The sequence below is a fragment of the Pipra filicauda genome, unplaced genomic scaffold (assembly GCF_003945595.2).
Source record: "Pipra filicauda isolate LSUMZ 115617 unplaced genomic scaffold, ASM394559v2 scaffold205_size1947385_pilon, whole genome shotgun sequence".
NCBI classification, from domain to species: domain Eukaryota; kingdom Metazoa; phylum Chordata; class Aves; order Passeriformes; family Pipridae; genus Pipra; species Pipra filicauda.
Window position 1 is genome coordinate 1,721,211 of NW_024104316.1, and position 21,153 is coordinate 1,742,363.

Sequence of the window (21,153 nt, forward strand, 5' to 3'; positions counted from 1 at the left end):
GGCGGCGGCGGCGGCGGCGGGGGCCGCGCGGGCCTTGTGGGAGCTGTAGTTCGGCGGGGCCGCTCGCCCCGGGCGCCGCGGGCGTCCCCCGGCCCCGCGAGGCCATGCCGGGCTTCACCTGCTGCGTGCCGGGCTGCTACAACAACTCGCACCGCGACAAGGCGCTGCACTTCTACACCTTCCCCAAGGACGAGGAGCTGCGGCGCCTCTGGCTCAAGAACGTCTCCCGGGCGGGCGTCAGCGGCTGCTTCAGCACCTTCCAGCCCACCACGGGCCACCGCGTCTGCAGCGAGCACTTCCAGGGCGGCCGCAAGTCCTACCTGGTGCGGGTGCCCACCATCTTCCCGCTGCGCGGCGTCAACGAGCGCAAGGCTCAGCGGGCCCGGCGCCCCCGCCCCGCCGCCGCCGCCGCCGCCGCCCCGCCGGGCCCCGCCGCCGCCGCCGAGGCCCCTGCAGGGGGCGCGGCCGAGGACGTGAAGCCCATCGACCTGACGGTGCAGGTGGAGCTCGGGGCCGCCGACACCGTCGGGCCCATCCCCGCGCGGCTGCCGGTGCCGGTGCCGGTGGTGGCGGCGGCGGCGGCGGGGGAGGAGAGCCAGGCGGAGGGCGGCCCCCCCGACCACTCGTACTCGCTGTCGTCGGGCACCACGTCGGAGGAGCTGCTGAGGAAGCTGAACGAGCAGCGCGACATCATCGCGCTGCTGGAGGTGAAGATGAAGGAGATGAAGGGCAGCATCCGCCGCCTGCGCCTGGCCGAGGCCCAGCTCCGCGAGGAGATCCGCGAGAAGGACCGGCTGCTCCACGCCGCCAGCGCCGGCACCCGCAAGCGCCACGGCCTCTGAGGGCGCCCGGCGCGGGGCTCTCCGTCCCAGAGTCCCCGCCGCCCTCGGAGAGGTGCCGGGCAGGGCGGGGGTGGGATGGACCGCGGCCCCTCAGCCCCCGGCTGTCGCTGCCCGCTCCCTCCCGCCCGCGCCACAGCGGCCCCCAGCCGGGCGAGCCCTCGCCATCGGATTGCCCTGCCTGGGCTGGATCAGCTTGGTGCCCAGCCCCGTTATCACCCCGACGTTACCCCCGATGTTGTCACCTCACACCAGGCCCGTCAAACCCGCTCTGTGTCGGCAGTGTCGGATCGCGCTGCTCGTAGCGTGGCTGGGGCCCGAGCCGTCATCCTACACTGAGTGGATGCAGGATATCAGTTTTCGGCAAACAAACAAACTCGCTCTGTACCGAGTGAGGTAACAGCAACACTACCCTGGAGAAGGCGTGTCCGACTGCCCGGGCACTGCACCCGCCATAGGAATGACCGGTGATGCCGCGTCCGGCCTCGCTCGGCGGAGGCACGAGGAAAGCTTTAGAAACCCTCTCAGGGTGATGTGTTCCTTCAGTAAATTACTGATGCCATAACAGACTGCTGTCCCTGGCGTGACAGAACCCCCAGATTAAAGAGTGCTCTTGTACCTTGTAGTTTCTGCTTTCTCCGCAGCGCGTGCGTGTTCGTTACGGGCTTCTCGATGCTCTCGGCACTAGGAAGGATTACAGACTGGGACAAGGAACCCGGTGGCATTTGACAGCTGTAGTTTATCTCATTGGCTTAAGACTCCTTCTAATGAAACGGAGGCTTTGTAACACGTTGGAATTTTAATCCTTGGCTTTCGTTCAGAGAACCGGGATGAAACAGAAGCGAAGCGAGTTCACCTGCAGTGGTTGCAAACCTTTGCTGTCTAGTCCTCAACTAGTTGGCATGACTAATAATCTGTACATTAGGCAAGACCATACTGAAACCTGCTTGCGTGTTCTAAACCAAGATTTAAGAGTATTGTAACAAATCTATGTGGAATGATTGTGTAGTTTCTGTTTCTAGCCAGCATCAGTCCCCTCACTTTCTGCGACAGGAAACCAAATCAGCGTTGGCTAGAAAGAGGGTGGAGTGAGGGTAGCAAGGCCACAAGTTTGGGTTGGTTATTAGTTCCAGCTTAGCTGGTGGAACAGATACCTCAGCACCCTGGAGGAGGAGGAGGAGGAGAGTATCTGGTGCCCCAGCAGAGCCTTGTGGCGATGCATCGATGACAATGGATGTTGAGAACAAAAGGCACTTCACCACACTGTGCCCGCATTCACCTTCCAGCGAGGAGTGCCCAGGGGTTTCCTGGGTCTGTGAGATCCTTCTGGAACCCGAGTGTGTTGCACTCGGTGGATTGGGATGTCACTTTTACTGAATTTTATAGAGGTATTTTCTAAGTGTAAAAAGTATCTTTAGTTTGAAATTATGTAATCTTTGTAACACTGGCTAATGTAGCTTTACAACCATCAGCTTCAACACTGTGTAGGACCGAACAAAAGGGCACTGTGGGGTTTGGTAGCCAGAGGTTTCTCTTTTGATCCTGGAGCCTGTTCAGCTCCAGGCTGTCCCAGCCTGCTATGTGATGCATGGGTCATTTTTCTATTGTGTGCCAAGTTGGATGGTCAACTGTAAGGATACTTCATGTCTATCCATGTACTAAGTACTTCCTGTTATTTCATTTTAATTTATTCTCTCCAATCTGTAGCTCTCCAGCTCCATGCTACACTGATTTTTCTGCGAGTCGAGTTAGCAGCAGTTTTTCTGTTTGGTTGGTTTGGCTTGTTGTTTTGGTTTCTTTACTGTAGGACAAGCAGATACTTGCTCCAACATTGGATTTAACATATGAGATTGGTCCAGCAGATATAGATGCTGCCATCAAGACAATAGGCAGCACAACATCCCTCCTGACAAACGAGGCCGGTTGTGCATCCTAGAGTGTTGAGAATGTGCATGTCGTGACAGTCATGGTACTTTTTTACCATTGGGATGCACTTCAGGATGTTCAGCCATTTGGCCTGCTGGACTGGTTACCTGCTGGACTGTTTGACTTCTCCAGGTTACACTGAGGTGCTAACATGCTTAATTTTAATAAAGTATATTTTGTTTTCTTACGTTTCCCGTCTCCGTGTGGTGGATATATGTATTTCTGAAAGGTTGGCAGCTGTGTCTTGTTTTCTCTTTGTCATTCCTCAAGAACTCGATGGCTGGAACAGCAGGAATATCTTTACACTCATGTAGGGTGAGGAAGAGGAGTCTGAGTCTAATAGCTCTAAAGCAATCTGAAAACAGGGACTTTGGGATGTGGAATTACGATTTCAAAGAAAGTACATGCAAGCTCTCCCCTACCTTAGGCTGGTTCATGGAGGGCCATGCCTTCTCCTTCCTCCATCATGCCTTAGACAGGAGGAAGGGAAGCCTCCAGTCTCCAACAATTGTAAGCAGCAAAAAATTTCAGCTGTGGCTCAACTGTCACATTTTTTGAGTTGAACTGGGAATTGTTAAATGAAGCTGCGGGACTGCGGAGGGGATTGTCCTACTCTGCTCAGTGCTGGTGCAGCCTCACCTTGACTCCTGGGGGTAGATTTGGGCACCGCAGTATAAGAAGGCTATAAAGCTTTTAGGGAGCATCCAAAGATGGTGAAGGGTCTAGAGGGGAAGCCGTACAAGGAGTGGCTGAGGTCTCTTGGCTTGTTCAGCCTGGAGAAGAGGAGACTGAGGGCAGAGCTCACTGTGGGCTGCAGCTTCTTCACGAGAAGCAGTGGAGGGGCAGCTCCGATCTCTGCCCTCTGTGACAGGACCCCAGGGAACAGCTGGAGCTGTGCCAGGAGAGGTTTAGATTTTAGGATATTGGGAAGAGGTTCTTCACCCAGAGGGTGGTCGGGCACTGAACAGACTCCCCGGGGAAGTCCCAGCAGCAGCCCTGGCAGAGCTCAAGGAGCGTTTGGGCAACGCTCTCAGGGACAGGGTGGGATTGTTGGGGGTGTCCTGTGCAGGGCCGGGAGCTGGACTGGGTGATCCCTACGGGTCCCTCCCCGCCCAGGATACGCTGTGGTTCTGTGAGTGTTGCCACCGCGGCCGGGGGGCTGCCCGCGCCCACCGCCGGGCCCCGGGAGGGCGACACATTCCCGGTGGGCCCCGAGCCGCGGGGTCCGGGCCGTGTACGGCGGGGCCGGGGGGGTGTTCAGCGGTGTCAGGATGGCCGAGCGGTCTAAGGCGCTGCGTTCAGGTCGCAGTCTCCCCTGGAGGCGTGGGTTCGAATCCCACTTCTGACAACTGGTTGCTCTTTTGCGCTGCGCTCGTCCCTTTCCGTCGGTTAATTGTTTTTAATTGGGGCGCGTCGTTTATTTTAATGAGGCTCCCGCCTCCTCCCAGCCAAAACAGGGCGCCGGGCGGCGCAAAAGGAGCTGTCAGAAGTGGGATTCGAACCCACGCCTCCAGGGGAGACTGCGACCTGAACGCAGCGCCTTAGACCGCTCGGCCATCCTGACCTGCCGCCGCTGCGCTTCCCCGAGCCGGGTCCCATCATCCCCCGGACGCCGTGTGGGGGCCGGGCGGGGCCGGGGGTGATACCGGGTCCAGCCCCGGGTAACGTCTCCGGTAACGACCTCCGTGATGACACCAACGGGGAGGAGGGGATAATAGTCCAGAGGGTCCTGCTGCTACCCACAGGCACCTGGATAGGCTGGAGAAATGGGCTGACAGGAACCTCCTGGAGCTGAGGGTGGGGAGGCCCTGGCACAGGTTGCCCAAAGAAGCTGTGGATGCCCCATCCCTGCAAGTGTCCAAGGCCAGGCTTGGAGCAACCTGGCCTAGTGGAAGGTGCCCTGCCCGTGGCAGGCGATTGAAACGAGGCGCTACAAGGTCACTTCCAACCCAAACCATTCCAGGATTCAACAAGGAATACCGTGTGTCGCGCGGCCCCCGCGGGGGATCGACGCCAGGCACCGGGATACGCTGGGGGACACGGAATGTCCCCGGGGCACCGAGCGGGACACGGGTTGCGCACAAGGCTCGTAGTGTCCCAGGCAGAGCATCGCCAGGACGGGAGGAGAGCGGGGGGGGCCGTCCCGGCGGGGGCCGCCCTTTGTCGCCGGTCCCCCGGTGCGGGGACATGGCGGGGCCGGGCGGAGGCAGCGGGGCGGGGGCAGCGCGGGGCTCGGCCCGGACCCGCCCGCGGAGGGGCCGTGCCGGGGCCGTGCCGGTGCCCGCGGCATGGCGGGGCTGCCCGGTGCCACGCGCGCCCGGAGCGGCTCCCCGGGCACCGCCCCGGCCCTGGACGGCACCTTCCTGTGCTCGCCCCTCGGGGGGCTGATGGGCACCCAGGCCGTGAGTACCGGGGATGGGACACGGCGGGAGCGGGGAGGGCATCACCCGCTTGGATGCTTTTCTTCGCAGCCCTGGCTGGAGGCAGCTCGGGCTCCCTTTGGCTGCCACCCCATCCCCCGTGTCCAACCCTACATAATCCCTAACCCTGAGGCACCGCAGCACCCCCTCGTCCTTCCCTCTCTGAAGCCAGAGGAAAATTCGGCTTCTTGTCCTCACACCCTTTGCTGGTTGTAATTCCACGCAGTTCCCATTGCCAGGCACGGCTGATCCGCGTGGCCATTGGGTTGGGGGATCCCACAGGCAGTGGGTTGGGGGTGTGTGTGAAGCACGATGACCCCAACTGAGGTGTCCTGGGGTCGCTCATGGGACGCTCTCGCGCTCCCTGGGCACTCCCAGCCCTCCAGATTGTCCTCCAGGCTTTGGCGGCCGCTCTCAGACGAGCCCAAGGGTCTCTGCACCAGTCACCCTCCCCATTGCTTCAGCATCGGAGGCGACCACAGAATGAACTCCCGCTGCCGCTCCCTCCTGGCACCTCGGGTGCCACACGAGAGCACACGGGTGGGCGTTCAGCTGCGTGCGGTGCCACGTGTGACCTGCCCCGGGGTCTGCCCATGGTGCTGCCCCGCAGGTTTGCTCGTCCTCTCTCCTCGGGGCAGTGCTGGTGGGACAGCAGTGGGATGTGCCCTTAGAAGCCCCTGTGAAAACAGCTGGCATGGACCTGGCTCCAGATTCCAACCCCTGGGCATGGCTGAGCTGGTTGTGACACAGGAACAAACGCTCAGGGAAGGGGGTGGGAAGGATGCTGTCGGGGGTGCCTTGCAGGAGCGCCAGGAAAGAGGAATGGGACCAAAACCAACAGAAGGGACCCTTCAACCCTGCAGCTGGTCCCACCTCTCCAGCCCCTTGCTCGGGCCGTACCATTAAACACACTCGCCCATCCACTGAGACCCACTGCTCCCCAAATCCTCTCTCCTAAGGGCTCCTGCTTTTCTCCCCCAGCAGCTGGAGCAGGGCAGCTCACACATGCCACCTCCCACTCCCGGAGGAGCCCCCTAAACATGTTTCTGCCCAGCACATATTTTGTGATCACGAGTGTTAGAAATGGATGTTGACAGACAAGGAGGCATTGTCGGGGCAGCCGAGCACCAGGGCGTTGTACGCGGGCAGGACAAAGGCTGTTGTGTTTCTGCTGTGACAATAAGTGGTGCTGGTTTACACAGGGACAGAGCAGCTCTCCAGAGAGCCCTTCTGCTCCCCAGCGTGCCCCTGCATCCCTGGAGCGAGGGGGACCCAACTGCTGTCGGTGCTGGTGGGTGATGTTCTGTGTTCCACCTGCAGGAACCAGCCCCTGAACACCTTCCCTGTTTCACCCCACAGGTGCTCGGCTTACTGGTGTGGTCTCTCATCGCTGCCACAACGTACCACCTCCATGCGGCCTACGGCTGGGTGATGTTTGTGGCCCTCTTCTGCTGGATACTAACACTCCTTTTCTTCATGACTTACCTCCTGCAGCTTCAGCTGAAGTTTTACGTGATCCCCTGGCCCCTCGTGGTGCGTAGCCGAGAGGGAGTGAGGGAGGGCCCCAAATAGGAAACAGCTTGGGGAGATCTCTGAGAGGACCAAAGCTTCAAGCTCTTCTGGGCTGACAGAACAAAATCCCCTGCACTTTGCACAATGACATTCTTACATTGTGGCCCTCAATTGCTCGGTGAATATTCAAAATGCAGAGTCCTGTGTCAATCCAGAGAGTTAAAGCCGGGTTTTGGTGTTACTGCTGGTGTCAACCAGAAACCTCTCAGCATAACCTGGAGAGCATTTAATGTGATGTTAATCCGGAGTTTGTTCCCAGTGTGAGGGGCTGGGCCCTTTTCCGCTGGTTCTCCTGGGGAACAGGGAGGAATGTGAAACTGAGCCTTTTGCTCATCCCTCATCCCAGCATGCACGAGCCCGACCCCAGGCCTCACCACCTCCTCTTTGCCTCCCCCAGCTGATGATCTACAACGCCGTGGCCACCGTCCTGTACATCACCGCCTTCGTCACGTGCGCGGCCGCCGTCCAGCCGACGTCCTGGCGGCAGTGGGATTACAACCGGAGAGCCGCGGCCTCCGTAAGTACTGGCGGGCAGGTGAGGGCTGAGGGGCTGGGGCAGCCACCGTGGTCACCCGGGGGGGTGTTCTCCTCTTCCAGTTCTTTGCAGGTGTCACCATGATCATCTACGGGGTGAGCACCTTCTTCAGCTTCCGCGCCTGGAAAGGGCTCGGCAGCAACGCGGCCACCAGCCAAGTGACTGACCACGCGTAAGGAGTGGACAGCAAAGGCACCCACGGGCCGCCCTGTGTCAGCTCGTGCCCGGCTCGGCGGCTTGGAGGCTCGTGTGCCACCGGGGCTCGCCTTGGGACCAGCCCGTGCTGGCAGCAGTGGTCAGCACTGGGTCACGTGGATGCTGCTCTGTGTTTTCCGATGATGCTTCCAGCTGACGTGCCCACAGCACCGACCGGCGTCAGCACCGACGGCCTCGCCGGAGAACACGGACTCGCTGGAGGCTGCGGCTCCTGCTCATCCTTGAGGGTCACCTGGATCCTTGCTGGAGCAGCTCCACTGAGGGGGCTCAGCCAACGCGGCACACTGATACTAAAATTCACTAAACCAAGCCCGGGCTTCCCTCTTTGCTCATTCACAGCTACAGTGTAAGTAATTGCAATTAACGGGATGCAGAAATGGTGGCAGAGCCGGAAGGTGGAGGTGAAGCGCAGGAAGGAGTCCTAACTGCTCTTGTGTTGATTTCTAACAACTTGAATACAAATTTTATGCTTTAAATAAAAACATTCCTAAATCGAGCACTGGAATTCTGTCATGAGAAAGTTTGTCTTGCGAGAAGGCAGCACGCAGAGCATGGCAGGGACAGCAGAGATGTCACTGCAGAGGTGACTGTCCTTCCCCATTCCATGTGGGTTTTACACCTGGCAACAGAAGGAACAAGCCCACAGGGCTTTAAGCACATACACACTCAGAGCCTGCATCCAAACCACAAGAAAACACGGGAGGTGACAAGGCTTAATCCCTCTCTGCTCCCCACTCAGCACCACACCCCCCTCAGAGTTCACCTAATTAACCAGCAAGTCAGTTTTGCCCGTTGGTTGCAGGTGGTTTTCAAAAATTAAAACCAAGTCTGCAAAAGCTCAGGGAACACTTGCAGGATCAGCACCTCGGGAGAGCACAGAACCACTGCTCACCTGTGATGCAGATCACAAATTCACCTTCTGGGCGCTTGTCAGAACTCGAAGAGATGCCCAGCCAGGCAGAGCAGCTTTTCCTTTCACACTCTTCTTGTACAAGCTAATAAAAATAGATTACATGAGTTCCAAGGCTGGTGCATGGTGAGCTACACTGCAAAACTTACGTCATGCTCTGCACGGGAGCAGTTCCACCAGGTTGTCTGCAGAGGCAGCCCCAGGAAATGGAGCTGCACTGATGGAAGGTGAGCACTGAAAAGGAACCAGACACATGGCATTGGCCCCTGACAGATTTGCCTTTATTTGGTTGTCAGTGAGTAAATCACGGGTCAGGTTTCCACAGCTATGAATATATATAGAGAGATATATAAAAATCAGGAACAGCAAGAAAATTAGTAAAAAAATTAAATTAATAAAAATGAACATGGTGGGTCACTACCAAAATCAACAGGTCTAAATAGGAAGTTTACTTACACAGTGTTAAAAGACACCAGTCTCAGCTTTCCAAACCCTGACACATTCCATGTGTACAGAGCATTTCTCCAATTTCAACTACATCACCAGGCAACTGAGGAGGCAGAATCTACATCTCTCTGGGAAGGAGGTGACCCAAAAGATTGTGTGCTGTTCTTACAAAGCAGGCAATGGCCAATTAACAGGAATTCTGCCTTGGCATCTTGTCAACTACTTCCCTGCACTCCCTGACTCCTCAGTTAAAACCATGGCCCTGAGAATTTCACACCTTTTCCTGCCTAAGGCCAGGCTGGATGGCTTTGAGGGACCTGGTCCAGTGGAAGGTGTCCCTGCCTAAGGCAGGGGCTTGGAACGAGATGATCTCCTGTGAAGCAATGCTGCTGCAAAGAAAGAATAAACTGTTCCCCGTGTTCAGCTGAAATAGGACAAAGAACAACGAGCTCGAGCTGCAACTCAGGCACTTTATATCGGACTGCAAAAGGCTGCCAGCAGCAGCAACAGCTGGGCACTGCCCCAAACTGCCTGGCTTCAAATGTGTCCTGGTAGACACGTGAGGAGAAGTTTGGGCAGAGCTGGGAAGGGAAGGCTACCTCTCACAGTCTCTTCCATCCACCTTGTAAAAGGGTATAAAACTCCCAGAAAGCTCTGATTTGACCCCCCCTGGATAAGGGCCCCTTGGTCCTGGCCCTCCCCATCAGGCACCCACTGCCCTCAGGGTGGAGCTGAGCCCCCTCTGGCCGTCTCTTGGGAATCTCTCTTGGGAATCTCTGCCTTCCACCTCTGAGACTAGAATAGACCTTGCTTAAAATACAACAGAACTCCCTTCAGAATGACTTGTTTAATGGTTTAATGAAGTCACCACTAACGCGCTGCTTAAGTCCAGACTTCGACCTTCTTTTTCCTAGAAAGGAAGAAAAAGAAATCTGTGACTCCAGGATGTTCTGGAATAAGCAGTTCAAAAAATGAAACAGGTAGTGTTTGTTGCATCAAATCAATATAAAATTACGTGTTATTTGAACATCTGTGATTGAATGTGAACCCAAAGAGACTGTGCAGGAATCCCTGGGGTAAGGGGAAAAACCTCATCCAAAAACCTTTAACACTTTTGTTTATTTCTCCAACCTGCACAGAGACGAGGAGAAAACAAATTCTCCTCAAAAAAAATTCTGGACATACTAAGGATAAAAAGAAAACTAAAAAAACTCCCATATTATAGAATCAGAATGGTCAAGGTGGGAAGGGATCTCTGGAGTTCATCTGGTCCAAATCCTGTGCTCAAGCAGGGCCACTCAAGACCATGCCCAGAGACCTGTGGAATATCTCTAAGGATGGAGACCCCACAACCTCCCTAAGCAAGGTGTGCCAGAGCTCGGAGACCTTCACAGTGAAAAGGTGTTCCCTTCTGTTCAGTTGGAAATCAATATTCAAAGATGCAGAAAGTGTGTGTTTCTGAAGAACTGCTCACTCATGTTTTCTAAAAATGAGCTTAAAAAGACACTCAGTGAAGTCATTTTCCTTTTAATTCTGGTACAGCCTTCGATTAAAGGCTGCAGCCTGCTGGAGCAACTTTACCTTTGGTACTCCCAGGGGGAGCTACACAGAACCAACAGCCACTGTGCCAGTGAAAATAAACAGTGCGTGACATACTCACAGCTCTGTATTCCAAGAACATCTCTTTGAAAGCCAGGAAGTCCGTAAATGTGAGAAGCAGATCAAATATATCACCTGGCATTTCATCTTTGCGTTGTCTACAGAGAGAAAAAGTTGGGGGGTGAGAAAACTGTGCCAGAAAAATTTGTTATTTTAAAATGGCACGAGGCCAAAAAGGACAAGTAGAACATTTAAACAAGAATGTTATTACATGTGTATCATAAAGCAAAACTGTGGTCAAGGATTACCATGCAGTATTTACAATCCAAGTACATTATTATATTGATCTAAATCCAAGACCTAAGAGTATCATATCAGTCCTTGAAGACCTGTGAGTCAACAAAAGTAACACTCAGTAGCATTCCTCTATTTATTTGAGCACTGAAACTGCCAGACAGTTCCTTGAAAGGTGAGAAAGTTTGGAGAGAGGCACAGATGCCCATCCACAGTCCTTAAGAACAATTACTGACAAACCTTGGTAGAGGATGAAAACATTTTGGAAGAAAGGCTCTGAGCTCCCCTTGTCAGCAAATTTCAACAAGACTTTCCTAGCAGTCAAGGGTTGGGTTTTTGTTCTGGTTTGGTTGGTTTTTTTTGTTTGTTTTGTATTGTTGTTGTTGGGTTTTTTTAGTTTGTTTTTCTGTTTTTGTTTTATTATTTCTTAAAAAAAAAAAATCTCCTTCAAAAGGAACTTTACCTTAAAGAGGCTGTTCTCTGTGTGTACTATGTGCATCCAGAGTAGATTCCCAATTTAAGAAACATTAAAAATTAAACTGATTCAAGTGTTTTAAGGCACTCAGGTCCCAATTACACTTGATTTCCTTATTCAAGGGGCAAACCAGTGATCTTTCAGAAGTGATCTCCTCATGAAGCTGGTTAAGCTGAAGTGAACAAATGCAAAAGCTGAACACAAACCAAAGTCTTCTCTGAACGCTCTGTACAAGAACTGCAATAAAGGAATTTCATCACGTGACTCTAAAACACCACCAGGCTACTGAAGTGCCTGGAAGAGATAAACAAGACCCAACATTTTAAGGGTTTGGCTTCAAAGTGACAAGAAGTATGAAAATCCTCCAGTGTTCTCATTCTGATTTCTCTTCCTACCCCTTAGAACCCAATATATTTCAGTATCATAATTCTGAAAGAGTAGCAGGACACGCTGAAGGCAGGAAAAGTGGTCAGTCATTGCCTGCATAAACAATCCTTTTTTTTAAATTAAAGAGGAACCATTATCTAAAGGGAGAATTGTCAAAACTAAATTTTATTCTAGATTAAAAAAATGGAGAGGCACATGAGCCACCCCCCCAGCCAAAATCAAAGGAAGGACTTACTGCAATGACACTGTGAAGGCGACCATGTCAAACCCACGAATGCGATCGAGCAACTTCTCTTCAATGTATTTCTCTACTAAAGAGATCTGAAAAAAAAAAAACCCCAAACAAACCTCCCCTGTAACATCACAACACGTTTCAGCAGCAGATTTCAAAACAGCATCCTTGCACTGACACCTTATTGACACTCTGCACGATCCTCACTGGGCACAACTGCGGATTCCTCGGTGGGGCATCGCTGGTTCTGTTCCCACACCACCCCTGAGGCAAGAGCTGAGCATGTTTTTGCTGGGGATGCTGGTGAGAACAAACACTGACTATCTATATCTAGTAATTATGTCCTATTTTTAACTCATTTAATGGTATTGACTAGCAGACTGGTCTAGTTTCTTAATCGTGCTTTGCATGAAAAATATGATTGAAGTGTTCAATACAGGAAATAATACAACTGGGAAAGAAGAAACTTTGTTAGCTCAGATGTTAAAAACACATTACTTACTACTGCAATAGGCTAAATTTCTATTCAAGAGTTACACAACTTCCAAAAACATCTCTAGGAAACAAAGAGGAAACACCCTTCTTGTTCACAGATCGTGGCTGTGCTTCTGAAGGAGACAGCAGGCACAATGCTGGATCTGCTCCATGGAAGCCAAGTATTTTATATAGGGGGAAGACTAAACAAAAATAAAAAAGCAGTACCTATGAAAAATAGGAAAAGGTGTCTTACATATTCATTAAAAATGTCAGTATAGATGAGCTTATTTTCTTCTGAGTCATCAAACTCCTGGTAGTGCTTCTCCAGAAAAGACCTCTGTATTAACTGGAAATCGTCATCTGGGCCACAACAAAAAAATGCATCATGCAGTTATGAGTTTAGTCATTCTTTCTGAAACACAAAACCCCACATTCACTGCTCCTCTGCCTCACACCAGCACTGCAGCTGCTGCTGGGCCACCACCTCTGCCCCATCTCTGAGGGGACACAGGCTGCTGGTGGAGTGTCAGCACAACAGTCCTCCTGCTCTGTGTTTGTTAATAAAAGTTGTTTATTCTGAACCCCTTTTTGTTCTGGCTCTCAAGCCAGCAAAACACCTGTATGTTTTATTAAGTGGATACCTCTTCCCTACAAGAATTCAAAGTAAGTTTTCTTTCTCCTTGAATTTAAAAATATTAGTGAAAATCAGAGATTAATTTTAAATTGATGAAGTTTTTTTTTTTTTTGCAGTTGTGGAAGGAAACAAGAATAAAAATGAACATGGCAGGTCACTACCAAATTACACAGAACAGGTCTAAATAGAAAGTTTACTTAGACACAGTGTTAAAAGACACCAGTCTCAGCTTTCCAAACCCTGACACATTCCATGTGTACAGAGCATTTCTCCAATTTCAACTACATCACCAGGCAACTGAGGAGGCAGAATCTACATCTCTCTGGGAAGGATTCGACCCAAAAGATTGTGTGCTGTTCTTACAAAGCAGGCAATGGCCAATTAACAGGAATTCTGCCTTGGCATCTTGTCAACTACTTCCCTGCACCCCCTGACTTCTCAGTTAAAACCATGGCCCTGAGAATTTCACACCTTTTCCTGCCTAAGGCCAGGCTGGATGGCTTTGAGGGACCTGGTCCAGTGGAAGGTGTCCCTGCCTAAGGCAGGGGCTTGGAACTGAAAGATCTTTAAGGTCCCTTCCAACCCATCCCATTCTGTGATTCTCATGACCAGCTTTGTATTTTGAGGTTGGCTGCAGTATGTTCAGCACCCATGCTGTTGTCTGTAACTAGCTGCAGCCCTTACCCATGATGATATCTTCCAGATAGCCAACAACTATATCAAACTCCTCATTAGAGGGGGTGGAGCTGAAAGCAAAGAAAGACAGGATACATAAATACGTATTTCAACCACAGCAGAAGTTAAAGTCAAAATTAAAAAGTGTTAACGAAAGCCTAAGCACAAATAAACCCGTTAATTACAAGATAACTGAATAACTTCCTAGTTTCAACCTACAAAATAATCCATGACACTGATGAGAAGGCTGCTCCATGGAGATTCTCATCAGGCCTCTACTATAGTTCCTCCCAGTAAGGTGCCTAATTGAAAAAAAGAATAAATGTTGTTTTACTGGCATTACTGTCAAGGTAATTCTAGTTCTGGTGCAGAAGGATGTAAAGAGTGTAATTAGAACAGCAAATTAAGCCTTTTCCAACCCACAAATCCCAGCTGCTACCACAGTTTTCCTTATGTTCCCTTTCCTGCATTAACTGTACACGGTGATCACAGAACTCTAGACACTCTAGAGAATATTCTAAAATATTTGGTCTTGTGGAACCACTTAAACTGAAATGTATAAGAAAGTTTTACATAACTGAAGAAATTAAATTTTTTTCTTATGCAAGAAACATCCTTATGTGCTCCAAATAAATGGGATAATCTCCTAAGGTTTATTATTAGCAAGCATTAAACACCATTATGGATTTGAAGTCATCCAGGAAAACCTCTGGGACCAACATCAGGACACTGGATCCCTCTGCTAAATCTTTTATTGTGCAGCTTGTTCAGACACAGTAAATAATCCACCAGATCTCTCTGGCATTCACAGTTTATCTTTAGTGGGGGATGAACTCTTCCTGTATTCTCCAGAAGATGAAAGACAAGCTTTTCTCACACATGAGGAAAACAAGTCTCAAGGGAAAAATTAGCCTTGATCAGCAAAAGCACCATTTAAATTCAATTAAATGTCTCCCTCTCTTTCAAATGTCTCTTTAGCAAACAGAGCAGAACAGCCCTTCAGACTGAGTTTTAAAAAGCTCATTATTTTGGTATTAGGTAACACTCCAGTGAAATTAATCCAAAAGCAGTTTAACCAACAGTTTACCTCTAATGAGCTCACTCTGGGCTCACTCTGACCAGGAAAAATTAAAGAGAGATTTAATTTGAAAGGGCGTCTGATCACCAAGCCATGTCCCAGCAACATTCCTGATCCGTGAAGCCTCGGGAGACGAGCGAAGCCAAGGCAAGGCCCGGAAGAGCCCGCGAGAGGGCGGCACAGGGCCGGGAGAGGGGCTGGCACGGCCCGGGCCGAGGGGACACACCTGAGCACCTCACCTGGGCTGCAGGTCACGGGCTCAGCGCTCCCCTTGGCATGCAAGGGCAGGACACTTTGCTATGGATAATCTCCACCATTTTTCCTCCCTCCAAATAAATGCCACTACTAGTTTTATCCTAACAGCAACAGAAAAAGTAAGTCAAGTAATGGAATTTTAACTGCTCCAGAAGACACTTATTCCATCTCTCTGTACAACACACGTACATCCAGACACCTGCAGAGACACGGGCTCAGCAATCCTGTGGTTAAAGCCCCTGTCACCTCGTAATGCCAAGCACAGCATCTAGATCAGCACACATCTTAGCATTTCCCAGTGTGAAATTTGGCTGAGGACACCTGTAAAAGGTCTCAGGTTTTATAAGGAACACACTCAAACACAGAGGGATAGTCTGTCCTCAGAACCCACCACACAAGACGACAAACGCTCTTGAAAAGGAGAAATTTTGGATTTCAAATCAACACCCCAAAAAATAATTTCCAGCCTTACAGTGCTTGTTTTGTTCCCTCAGCCAGGGCTGCCTGGTGCTATGCTGACAGCAGTGATATTTAGTTTGACTTCACCTAAACTCTGCACTGGTGTTATTCCCTCCTGAAGCTTTGCATTCTTCACCTTTGTTCTCCTAAGAGGCAGAATCTGCTAATCATTGTGGTGTAAATTCACTCGTGTAATTAGATTCCAATTAAGATATTTTAATTAGCAATTAGCTTCTTGAAAATCTGACACAGAATGTAGTATACTCACGTGGCTACACCCAAGTTTTCTCCATCAGCAGTCTCCATCGTTCCTGCCTAACCAGACTGGAAGAGACAATCTGTATGTTGCTGCTCTTAGTGGCTATTTCTTCTTTTTGGACAAACTGCTAAGGAATAACATGTGACTTTGCATTAATACAAATTCAACTGTTAAACTATCATACACTTCCCAAACAGCAGGAGAGAATTTTTAATTACTAAACACAGTGTCATGGTTTAAGAGCTCCAAAATCCAATTCCCTAGTCCACACAGGAATTCTGAAATCCTGTTCTACCAAAGTTAAGGCTACTTCTTTTCTGTAATAACCCAAATTCTCTAGGGACCTTCTCTGCCTACCCAGAGAACAGGCTCAAACCTGCACACACCTGCAGTCAGCCCCTAGAAAGGGGTTTTGGGTCACCTCTGCATGTCTTCTGCTGAGACATCTATGACTGACCATTACAGCAACGAAGCCAGACGAAGATGCCACCCTGCTCCAGTGTCCCAGACCAGGCTCTGGACAGCGATCCCAGGGGCTCTGTCCAGCGCCGGGCTGTGTCCCCCCGTGCCCCGGGCGGTGAGCAGGGGGTGATCCATCACCCGGGACAGGGCACAGAGCGCCCGGTACCGGGGACGATGGGGACGGCCCTGCTCCCACCGCCGGCCCCCGGAGCAGCCCCGGGGCATCACCCTGAGCACGGCGGGAGGGACCAGCGCGTCCCTCGCCACCCCTCCTCAGTCCCGGCTCCTGGGGAGGGGCGAAGCCCCCCTGCCCTCTCCCTCCCTGGCACTCGCCTCACCCCCCACCTCCAAGGCACCCAGGCGGGCGGGCCGTCACCCTCCCTCCCCAGAAAGCGACCCGCCCGTGTCAAGCCCCGCCGTTCTCGGATCCACGGCCCCGTGTCAGCCCTCCCGTTCCCGGGCCACAGCCCCGCCTCAGCTCCCGCTCTCCCCACACCCCGTCCCGCTGTCCCGCCCGCACCCACCGCCCCTCACGGCCGGCGCGGCGCCCCCTCCCCTCGCGCCGTCTCCGGGGGAACGCGCCCTTCCGCCCCGCCCGCAGCCAATGGCAGCGCGGCCCCGCCGGCGCAGGGCCCGCCCCCGGCCCGCCCGCCCAATCAGGGCGCGCCGGGGGCCGCGCGGGGAGGCGGTGCCGCCGCCATGGCGGGCTGGGAGCGCGTCCTGAGGGGGGAACGGAAAGAAAACAAATAACGCTGTTAATTGTTAAATTAACCCGCTGGTAGAGCGGGTCGCCCCTCGCAGGGACAGCGCCCAGCCCGCCCCCAGGCGCTGCAGCACAGCGACCCCTGGGGTGACCCGAGCCCCCCATCGGCACCAATGTCCACGCCGGCCGTGCCGTTCGCCCCCCTCAGGGACGGGAGCTCCTGCTGCCACCGGCACCGAAACACTTAACACAGCTCTCAACAGAAGGAAATAAAGAACAACAAAGAGCCTTCAAGATGTTTTTTATTGTTGAATGAACAACTTTGCTACAATTCGTTTCCCCTTCTGAGGGCCTGTGGAGTCATTGCCGCCTCCCATCCCCGTCCCCAGGGAGTGAGGGGGACGCTGCACCAGTCGTGGAGTATCGAGCTCGACTAAAGATGCCCCCGGCGCGGATGGCGGTAGAAAGCCAGTCAAAGTGTACAGTCTTTCCCTTTGTGAAATGAACAGGACAGTTCTCTGCAACACAGCTCCCCCCTCCTCTGCCACCGTTGGCTTCCTCTGCCCAGCACCAGCTGCACGGAAGACGGTCTGGGGCAAAATTTTCAAAGCATTAACATCTTTTCGATAAACACAGGCACTTAGTCCCGTGTCCACAAAAGCAGCGAGGCTCTAAGGCCACCCCCATTTCAAGAGGACAGCAGATGCCTCGAAGCCATTGTGGACCTGGGCCTTAAGAGCTTAATCTCATACAGCAGTTGATACAAATTAGGAGTCCTAGGCACTTCTGAAAATTTTACCTCAGTTAATCCTGGCCAGGGAAACCAAAGCCCTGAAGTTACTAGAATCTATTAAGGCAGAGTTCAAAATGGTTCTGTCCCACTTCTCCCCTACAGTACAGTTTCTGTCTTTGTACCTTAGGGATAAAAACCCAATCATTGCATTTGGAAGCACTTAAAGTGATTCTGAAATACTGACACCCTCGTGGCAGTGATGGTGGTCATGTTTGCTCATTAAGCACCGAGCAGGAAGGGACTCAGCCCTGACTGGACATGTGGATTACAGCAAAACATTGCAAAGTACAGTCAGTGAGGAAATGAGGTCCCCGTGGCAGATTTGCCAGTCTGACTTTAATCAAACCTTCCATCCAAGGTGGAAGAGAATTCACACTTCAGCAAAAACACTAACCAGCACACCACTTCTGGATTCAGTCTGTATTTGACAAAAGTCAACAAGAAAACGATGAACAGAACTTTCCTAATTCACACATCTCTGGATGAAGTTCAGCACCCTTGAGTTAGCAAAGGCAGAAGGTGAAAGAAGTTGCTAGAGAGCTGGATCCTGTGACCTGTGTGCAGAGCTCAGGTCAGTAGGAAGCCAGAATGCTCAGCAGGAAGAAGCCTCAGCTCTGCTTTGTTAATATTTGATAGTACAATAAAGATAATAAATGACTTTAAAAATAAGCTACATCGCAGCATGAGAATTCACAACAGCTTCTGCTGTTGAATCACTGCCAAGAAGTGGGATGGTTTTGCTGTGAGTTGTGTGTGAATTAGTAAAGTTCCACTTCACAGACAGACAATTTAAAAAAAAAAATAATTAAAAAAAAAAATCAAACTGAGCAAGTCTTGGAAGAGACCGAGTCATATCCTCAGTTGGTGCAAAATAAGCAGAACTCCACTGATTTTTGTGCTACTTCACTGACCCCAGCTCTGAACCCTGATTCCTTGTAGAAACCTAGTAAACCAGTCAAGAGCTGCCTGCTGAAATGCATCCTTAACATACAAACATCACAAATGTGTAATTAAAGTGGAACAGAGCTTCCCACTGTATGATCCCTACCAAAAATAAGAGGTGTGGCCCCAAACCTGCTCAGAGCAGGACTGACATGTGGCAAGCAAGGTGCATTTTTAAGGAGTTACAGAATAAGACTAAAATTGGTACCCAAATAACCTTTTTTAAATAAACTGGCCCAAAATTATCCTCTAATATTTTAAGATAGCTCAATTTTTCCAAAGTGAATATAACTTTCAAAAACAACACTGATTAAAAAAGATGTTCAATGATACCTTAAAAAATACCCAGAATATCAAATTAATTCCAGTCCAGCATTATAATTAGTTAAGAATACCTCCTGAAAATTATAACCTCACAAAAAAACGTGGGTACTGAAGTTAAAAGCATCAGAAACATTATGTACTTGAAAATACCACCGATCTTTTAACATTTAAAAACAAATCAGAACATTCTTTGGAATCACCAAGTTATTAAAACCTGTGAGTTTCTCTACAGTCTCCACACTGTCTTTTCAAATGAGTCTGTGTACAGATTCAGTCTCTGAGCAGTTCAATATCCACTGTTGGAAAACAGAGTCTCTGACCAGCAGGAGGCTACATTAAACAGGAAAACATTGGCATTCTCTTTTTAGTACTGACTTCTGCCAAAAATAGAGACTTTCGAGCACAAGACAGCACGGCCCTGTTTTAGGAGATACTCATTTTCTCTTCTTTTCTAAAATGCATTGTACGTGTACTTCCAGTGCAAACTTTTTCAGCACTTGTGACAGGCGAGAAGGAAAGGGGGAAGAAGAGACACTCCCCTCTGCTCTTCAGAGGAACCACCAGCCATAGCACGCTGACCTAGCAGCTCTCCTTACTGCTGAAACCAGCTCCCATTGCTGGCAACTGGAAATAGCTTATTAAAGATTTCGTTTTTAAGATAAACAGATTAACAGGTTAGCATGAAATCTGGCCGTGGCTATGGTTCTATGTGCATAAAGACTGGTTAGAGATGCTTTCCCCTTTCAGTATTGGTTGGTGTTCATTGAAAACAAGTCTGTGGCATTTCTCCACGTGTGTCATGAAATGTGAGAGATCTGTCTGACTCGGGTTTGTATTTCCTGTCGACACAAAGGGCAGGTCTCCAGTTGCAAGGCACACTCCATGCACAGATCACTGAAGGAGAAGAAAAAGAGAGTCAGTTAAAGCCTGCACTTGCAGCATGAAGAACTATACAACAACAGAATAATATACAAGCACTAAGCAGTTTAGTCAGCCTGCCAGAGACACACAGCCAAGTTAAGTATTTCAGTGTGGAGATTGGATATTGCAAGTCAGGTGTTGGGGATCTGTCTGCAGGCTTTGAGAGGAGCTCCTGCTGCTCAGCATCTCCCAGACCTGCAGCTGGTCAGGATCACACTTGCCTGGGTTCATTAATCTCAGCACTCACTCTGGTCTGGAGAGCAGCAGCCCCAGTGCCCTGCAGGAAGCTTCTCCACTTACTGACATACACATCAGGCACATCTCTTTTTAACCTTCCAGCATTTAGACCCATGGCAAGAGTCCTTCCATGAGTGCTCTAAAACCCCTAAGGAACTGGACTTAACTGGATTCATTTCCTGCTTGAAGGCAGGAAAGTGCTATTATGGTATAACTCATACTGCTGTCCCATTTTTAGCTTTTAGAGGATTTTGTGACTTGAGACAATCCATTTGTTGAACATTCGATGACTAGTTGAGTATATTATGAATTTTCTGCTCTCCTCACGTGATCTGGATTTCACAGCATCTCTACCAAGCACTAATCAGAAAAGCCTTTGACACCAGGGAATTAAGACTTGGTAGCTCAGGGGTAGCACACATACACTGTAGCCACAGTACTTCCCCAAACACACACACAATTAGGGATTACATCTGCTCAGGTCTAGGGTGAGGGAAATGGTGGGAATACTATGCTTAACTCTACTTGTCACATCCTTAAAAGAAGGGTAGATTATTTCCTTTATGCTGGAGAGTCAATCAAGATAAGCTGAATGTCACACATACATTTTCCCATTTCTTTGGGTTTGGGTTGTTTTTAAGGTTTTACCTGTGTCCACATGGCCTGAGTTCTGTGTCTGCTACCTCATCACAGCACAGTGTGCAGCAGTTCTCTCGGATGCTCACTTGCTTCAACAAAGCCAGGCGTCTGTGTCTGAGGAGAGAGAGGAAACCCCCCCAAACACATTAGTTTGAATCAAAGCAATAGATTCAAAACTATTCCAAGTATTGCATCAAGGCCAACAAAACACTTGCCTGTGCTACACCACACTGCTGATAAACATCAATCACCACTTCCCACTAAAAAAGGCTGAACACCCCCAGAGATGTGCAAAACAGTCTCTGATTCCCTATTCTGGTCTGTCAGGAAGGGACAAAGAGAAATAACAATTCTTCTAGTTACCACAGCTGAATGCTTCAAGAAAATTGTTCTTGTACAATTTATGTACAAGGAAAAGTACATTGTCATGGGTACTTTTAGGA

General features: G+C 50.6%; 4 protein-coding genes and 2 non-coding genes across 9 annotated transcripts in view; 3 read left to right on the forward strand and 3 right to left on the reverse strand.

Annotated features, from left to right (window-relative positions):
* The first annotated feature begins 23 nt into the window (after positions 1–23).
* Positions 24–2,952, forward strand: THAP11 (THAP domain containing 11). The gene has a single exon (XM_027716205.2). The coding sequence runs from the start codon at positions 105–107 to the stop codon at positions 840–842; it is 738 nt and encodes a 245-aa protein (XP_027572006.1). The 5' UTR covers positions 24–104; the 3' UTR covers positions 843–2,952.
* A 1,078-nt stretch (positions 2,953–4,030) lies between these two features.
* TRNAL-CAG lies at positions 4,031–4,113 on the forward strand. Its single transcript has one exon. It is a non-coding gene; the product is annotated as a tRNA-Leu (tRNA).
* Positions 4,114–4,246: 133 nt separating this feature from the next.
* Positions 4,247–4,329, reverse strand: TRNAL-CAG. Its single transcript has one exon. It is a non-coding gene; the product is annotated as a tRNA-Leu (tRNA).
* A 706-nt stretch (positions 4,330–5,035) lies between these two features.
* LOC113985426 (plasmolipin) lies at positions 5,036–8,005 on the forward strand. The gene is made up of 4 exons (XM_027716182.2): positions 5,036–5,167; positions 6,545–6,718; positions 7,155–7,274; positions 7,355–8,005. Exons 1-4 carry the CDS (start codon positions 5,054–5,056, stop codon positions 7,466–7,468), a joined length of 522 nt encoding a protein of 173 aa, XP_027571983.1. The 5' UTR covers positions 5,036–5,053; the 3' UTR covers positions 7,469–8,005.
* A 1,688-nt stretch (positions 8,006–9,693) lies between these two features.
* LOC113985459 (ADP ribosylation factor like GTPase 2 binding protein) lies at positions 9,694–16,739 on the reverse strand. Of its 3 annotated transcripts, none has more exons than XM_027716257.2 (7): positions 16,676–16,739; positions 15,699–15,813; positions 13,648–13,709; positions 12,583–12,689; positions 11,856–11,941; positions 10,526–10,622; positions 9,694–9,775 (listed from the first exon to the last, which is right to left on the reverse strand). In XM_027716257.2, exons 2-7 carry the CDS (start codon positions 15,734–15,736, stop codon positions 9,713–9,715), a joined length of 453 nt encoding a protein of 150 aa, XP_027572058.1. In that variant the 5' UTR covers positions 15,737–15,813; positions 16,676–16,739; the 3' UTR covers positions 9,694–9,712. The 3 variants fall into 3 exon arrangements, with proteins under 3 accessions (XP_027572058.1, XP_027572057.1, XP_039236817.1); XM_027716256.2 differs by having other exon boundaries at positions 15,699–15,816; positions 16,676–16,692; XM_039380883.1 differs by lacking the exon at positions 16,676–16,739 and having other exon boundaries at positions 15,699–16,058.
* A 399-nt stretch (positions 16,740–17,138) lies between these two features.
* Positions 17,139–21,153, reverse strand: part of RSPRY1 (ring finger and SPRY domain containing 1) — a 38,151-nt gene continuing 34,136 nt past the window's right edge. For both annotated transcript variants that reach the window (XM_027716217.2, XM_027716215.2), the window contains exons 15-16: positions 20,720–20,824; positions 17,139–19,807 (exon numbers count right to left, since the gene is read on the reverse strand). In XM_027716217.2, coding sequence (XP_027572018.1) covers positions 19,711–19,807; positions 20,720–20,824 — 202 coding nt within the window. In that variant the 3' untranslated portion in view covers positions 17,139–19,710. The remainder of the gene's footprint in view (positions 19,808–20,719; positions 20,825–21,153) is intronic.

What these genes read in the sequence shown, in the direction of transcription:
- LOC113985426 (XM_027716182.2), top strand. Translation starts at nt 5,054, where the DNA reads ATGGCGGGGCTGCCCGGTGCCACGCGCGCCCGGAGCGGCTCCCCGGGC. An exon ending in GGCTGATGGGCACCCAGGCC is followed by an intron (nt 5,168 to 6,544) that starts GTGAGTACCGGG and finishes TTCACCCCACAG; the next exon opens with GTGCTCGGCTTACTGGTGTG. An exon ending in TGATCCCCTGGCCCCTCGTG is followed by an intron (nt 6,719 to 7,154) that starts GTGCGTAGCCGA and finishes TGCCTCCCCCAG; the next exon opens with CTGATGATCTACAACGCCGT.
- LOC113985459 (XM_027716257.2), bottom strand. Translation starts at nt 15,736, where the DNA reads ATGGAGACTGCTGATGGAGAAAACTTGGGTGTAGCCAC. An exon ending in GAAAACTTGGGTGTAGCCAC is followed by an intron (nt 13,710 to 15,698) that starts GTGAGTATACTA and finishes CTTTGCTTTCAG; the next exon opens with CTCCACCCCCTCTAATGAGG. An exon ending in TCTGGAAGATATCATCATGG is followed by an intron (nt 12,690 to 13,647) that starts GTAAGGGCTGCA and finishes GTTGTGGCCCAG; the next exon opens with ATGACGATTTCCAGTTAATA.
- THAP11 (XM_027716205.2), top strand. Translation starts at nt 105, where the DNA reads ATGCCGGGCTTCACCTGCTGCGTGCCGGGCTGCTACAACAACTCGCAC.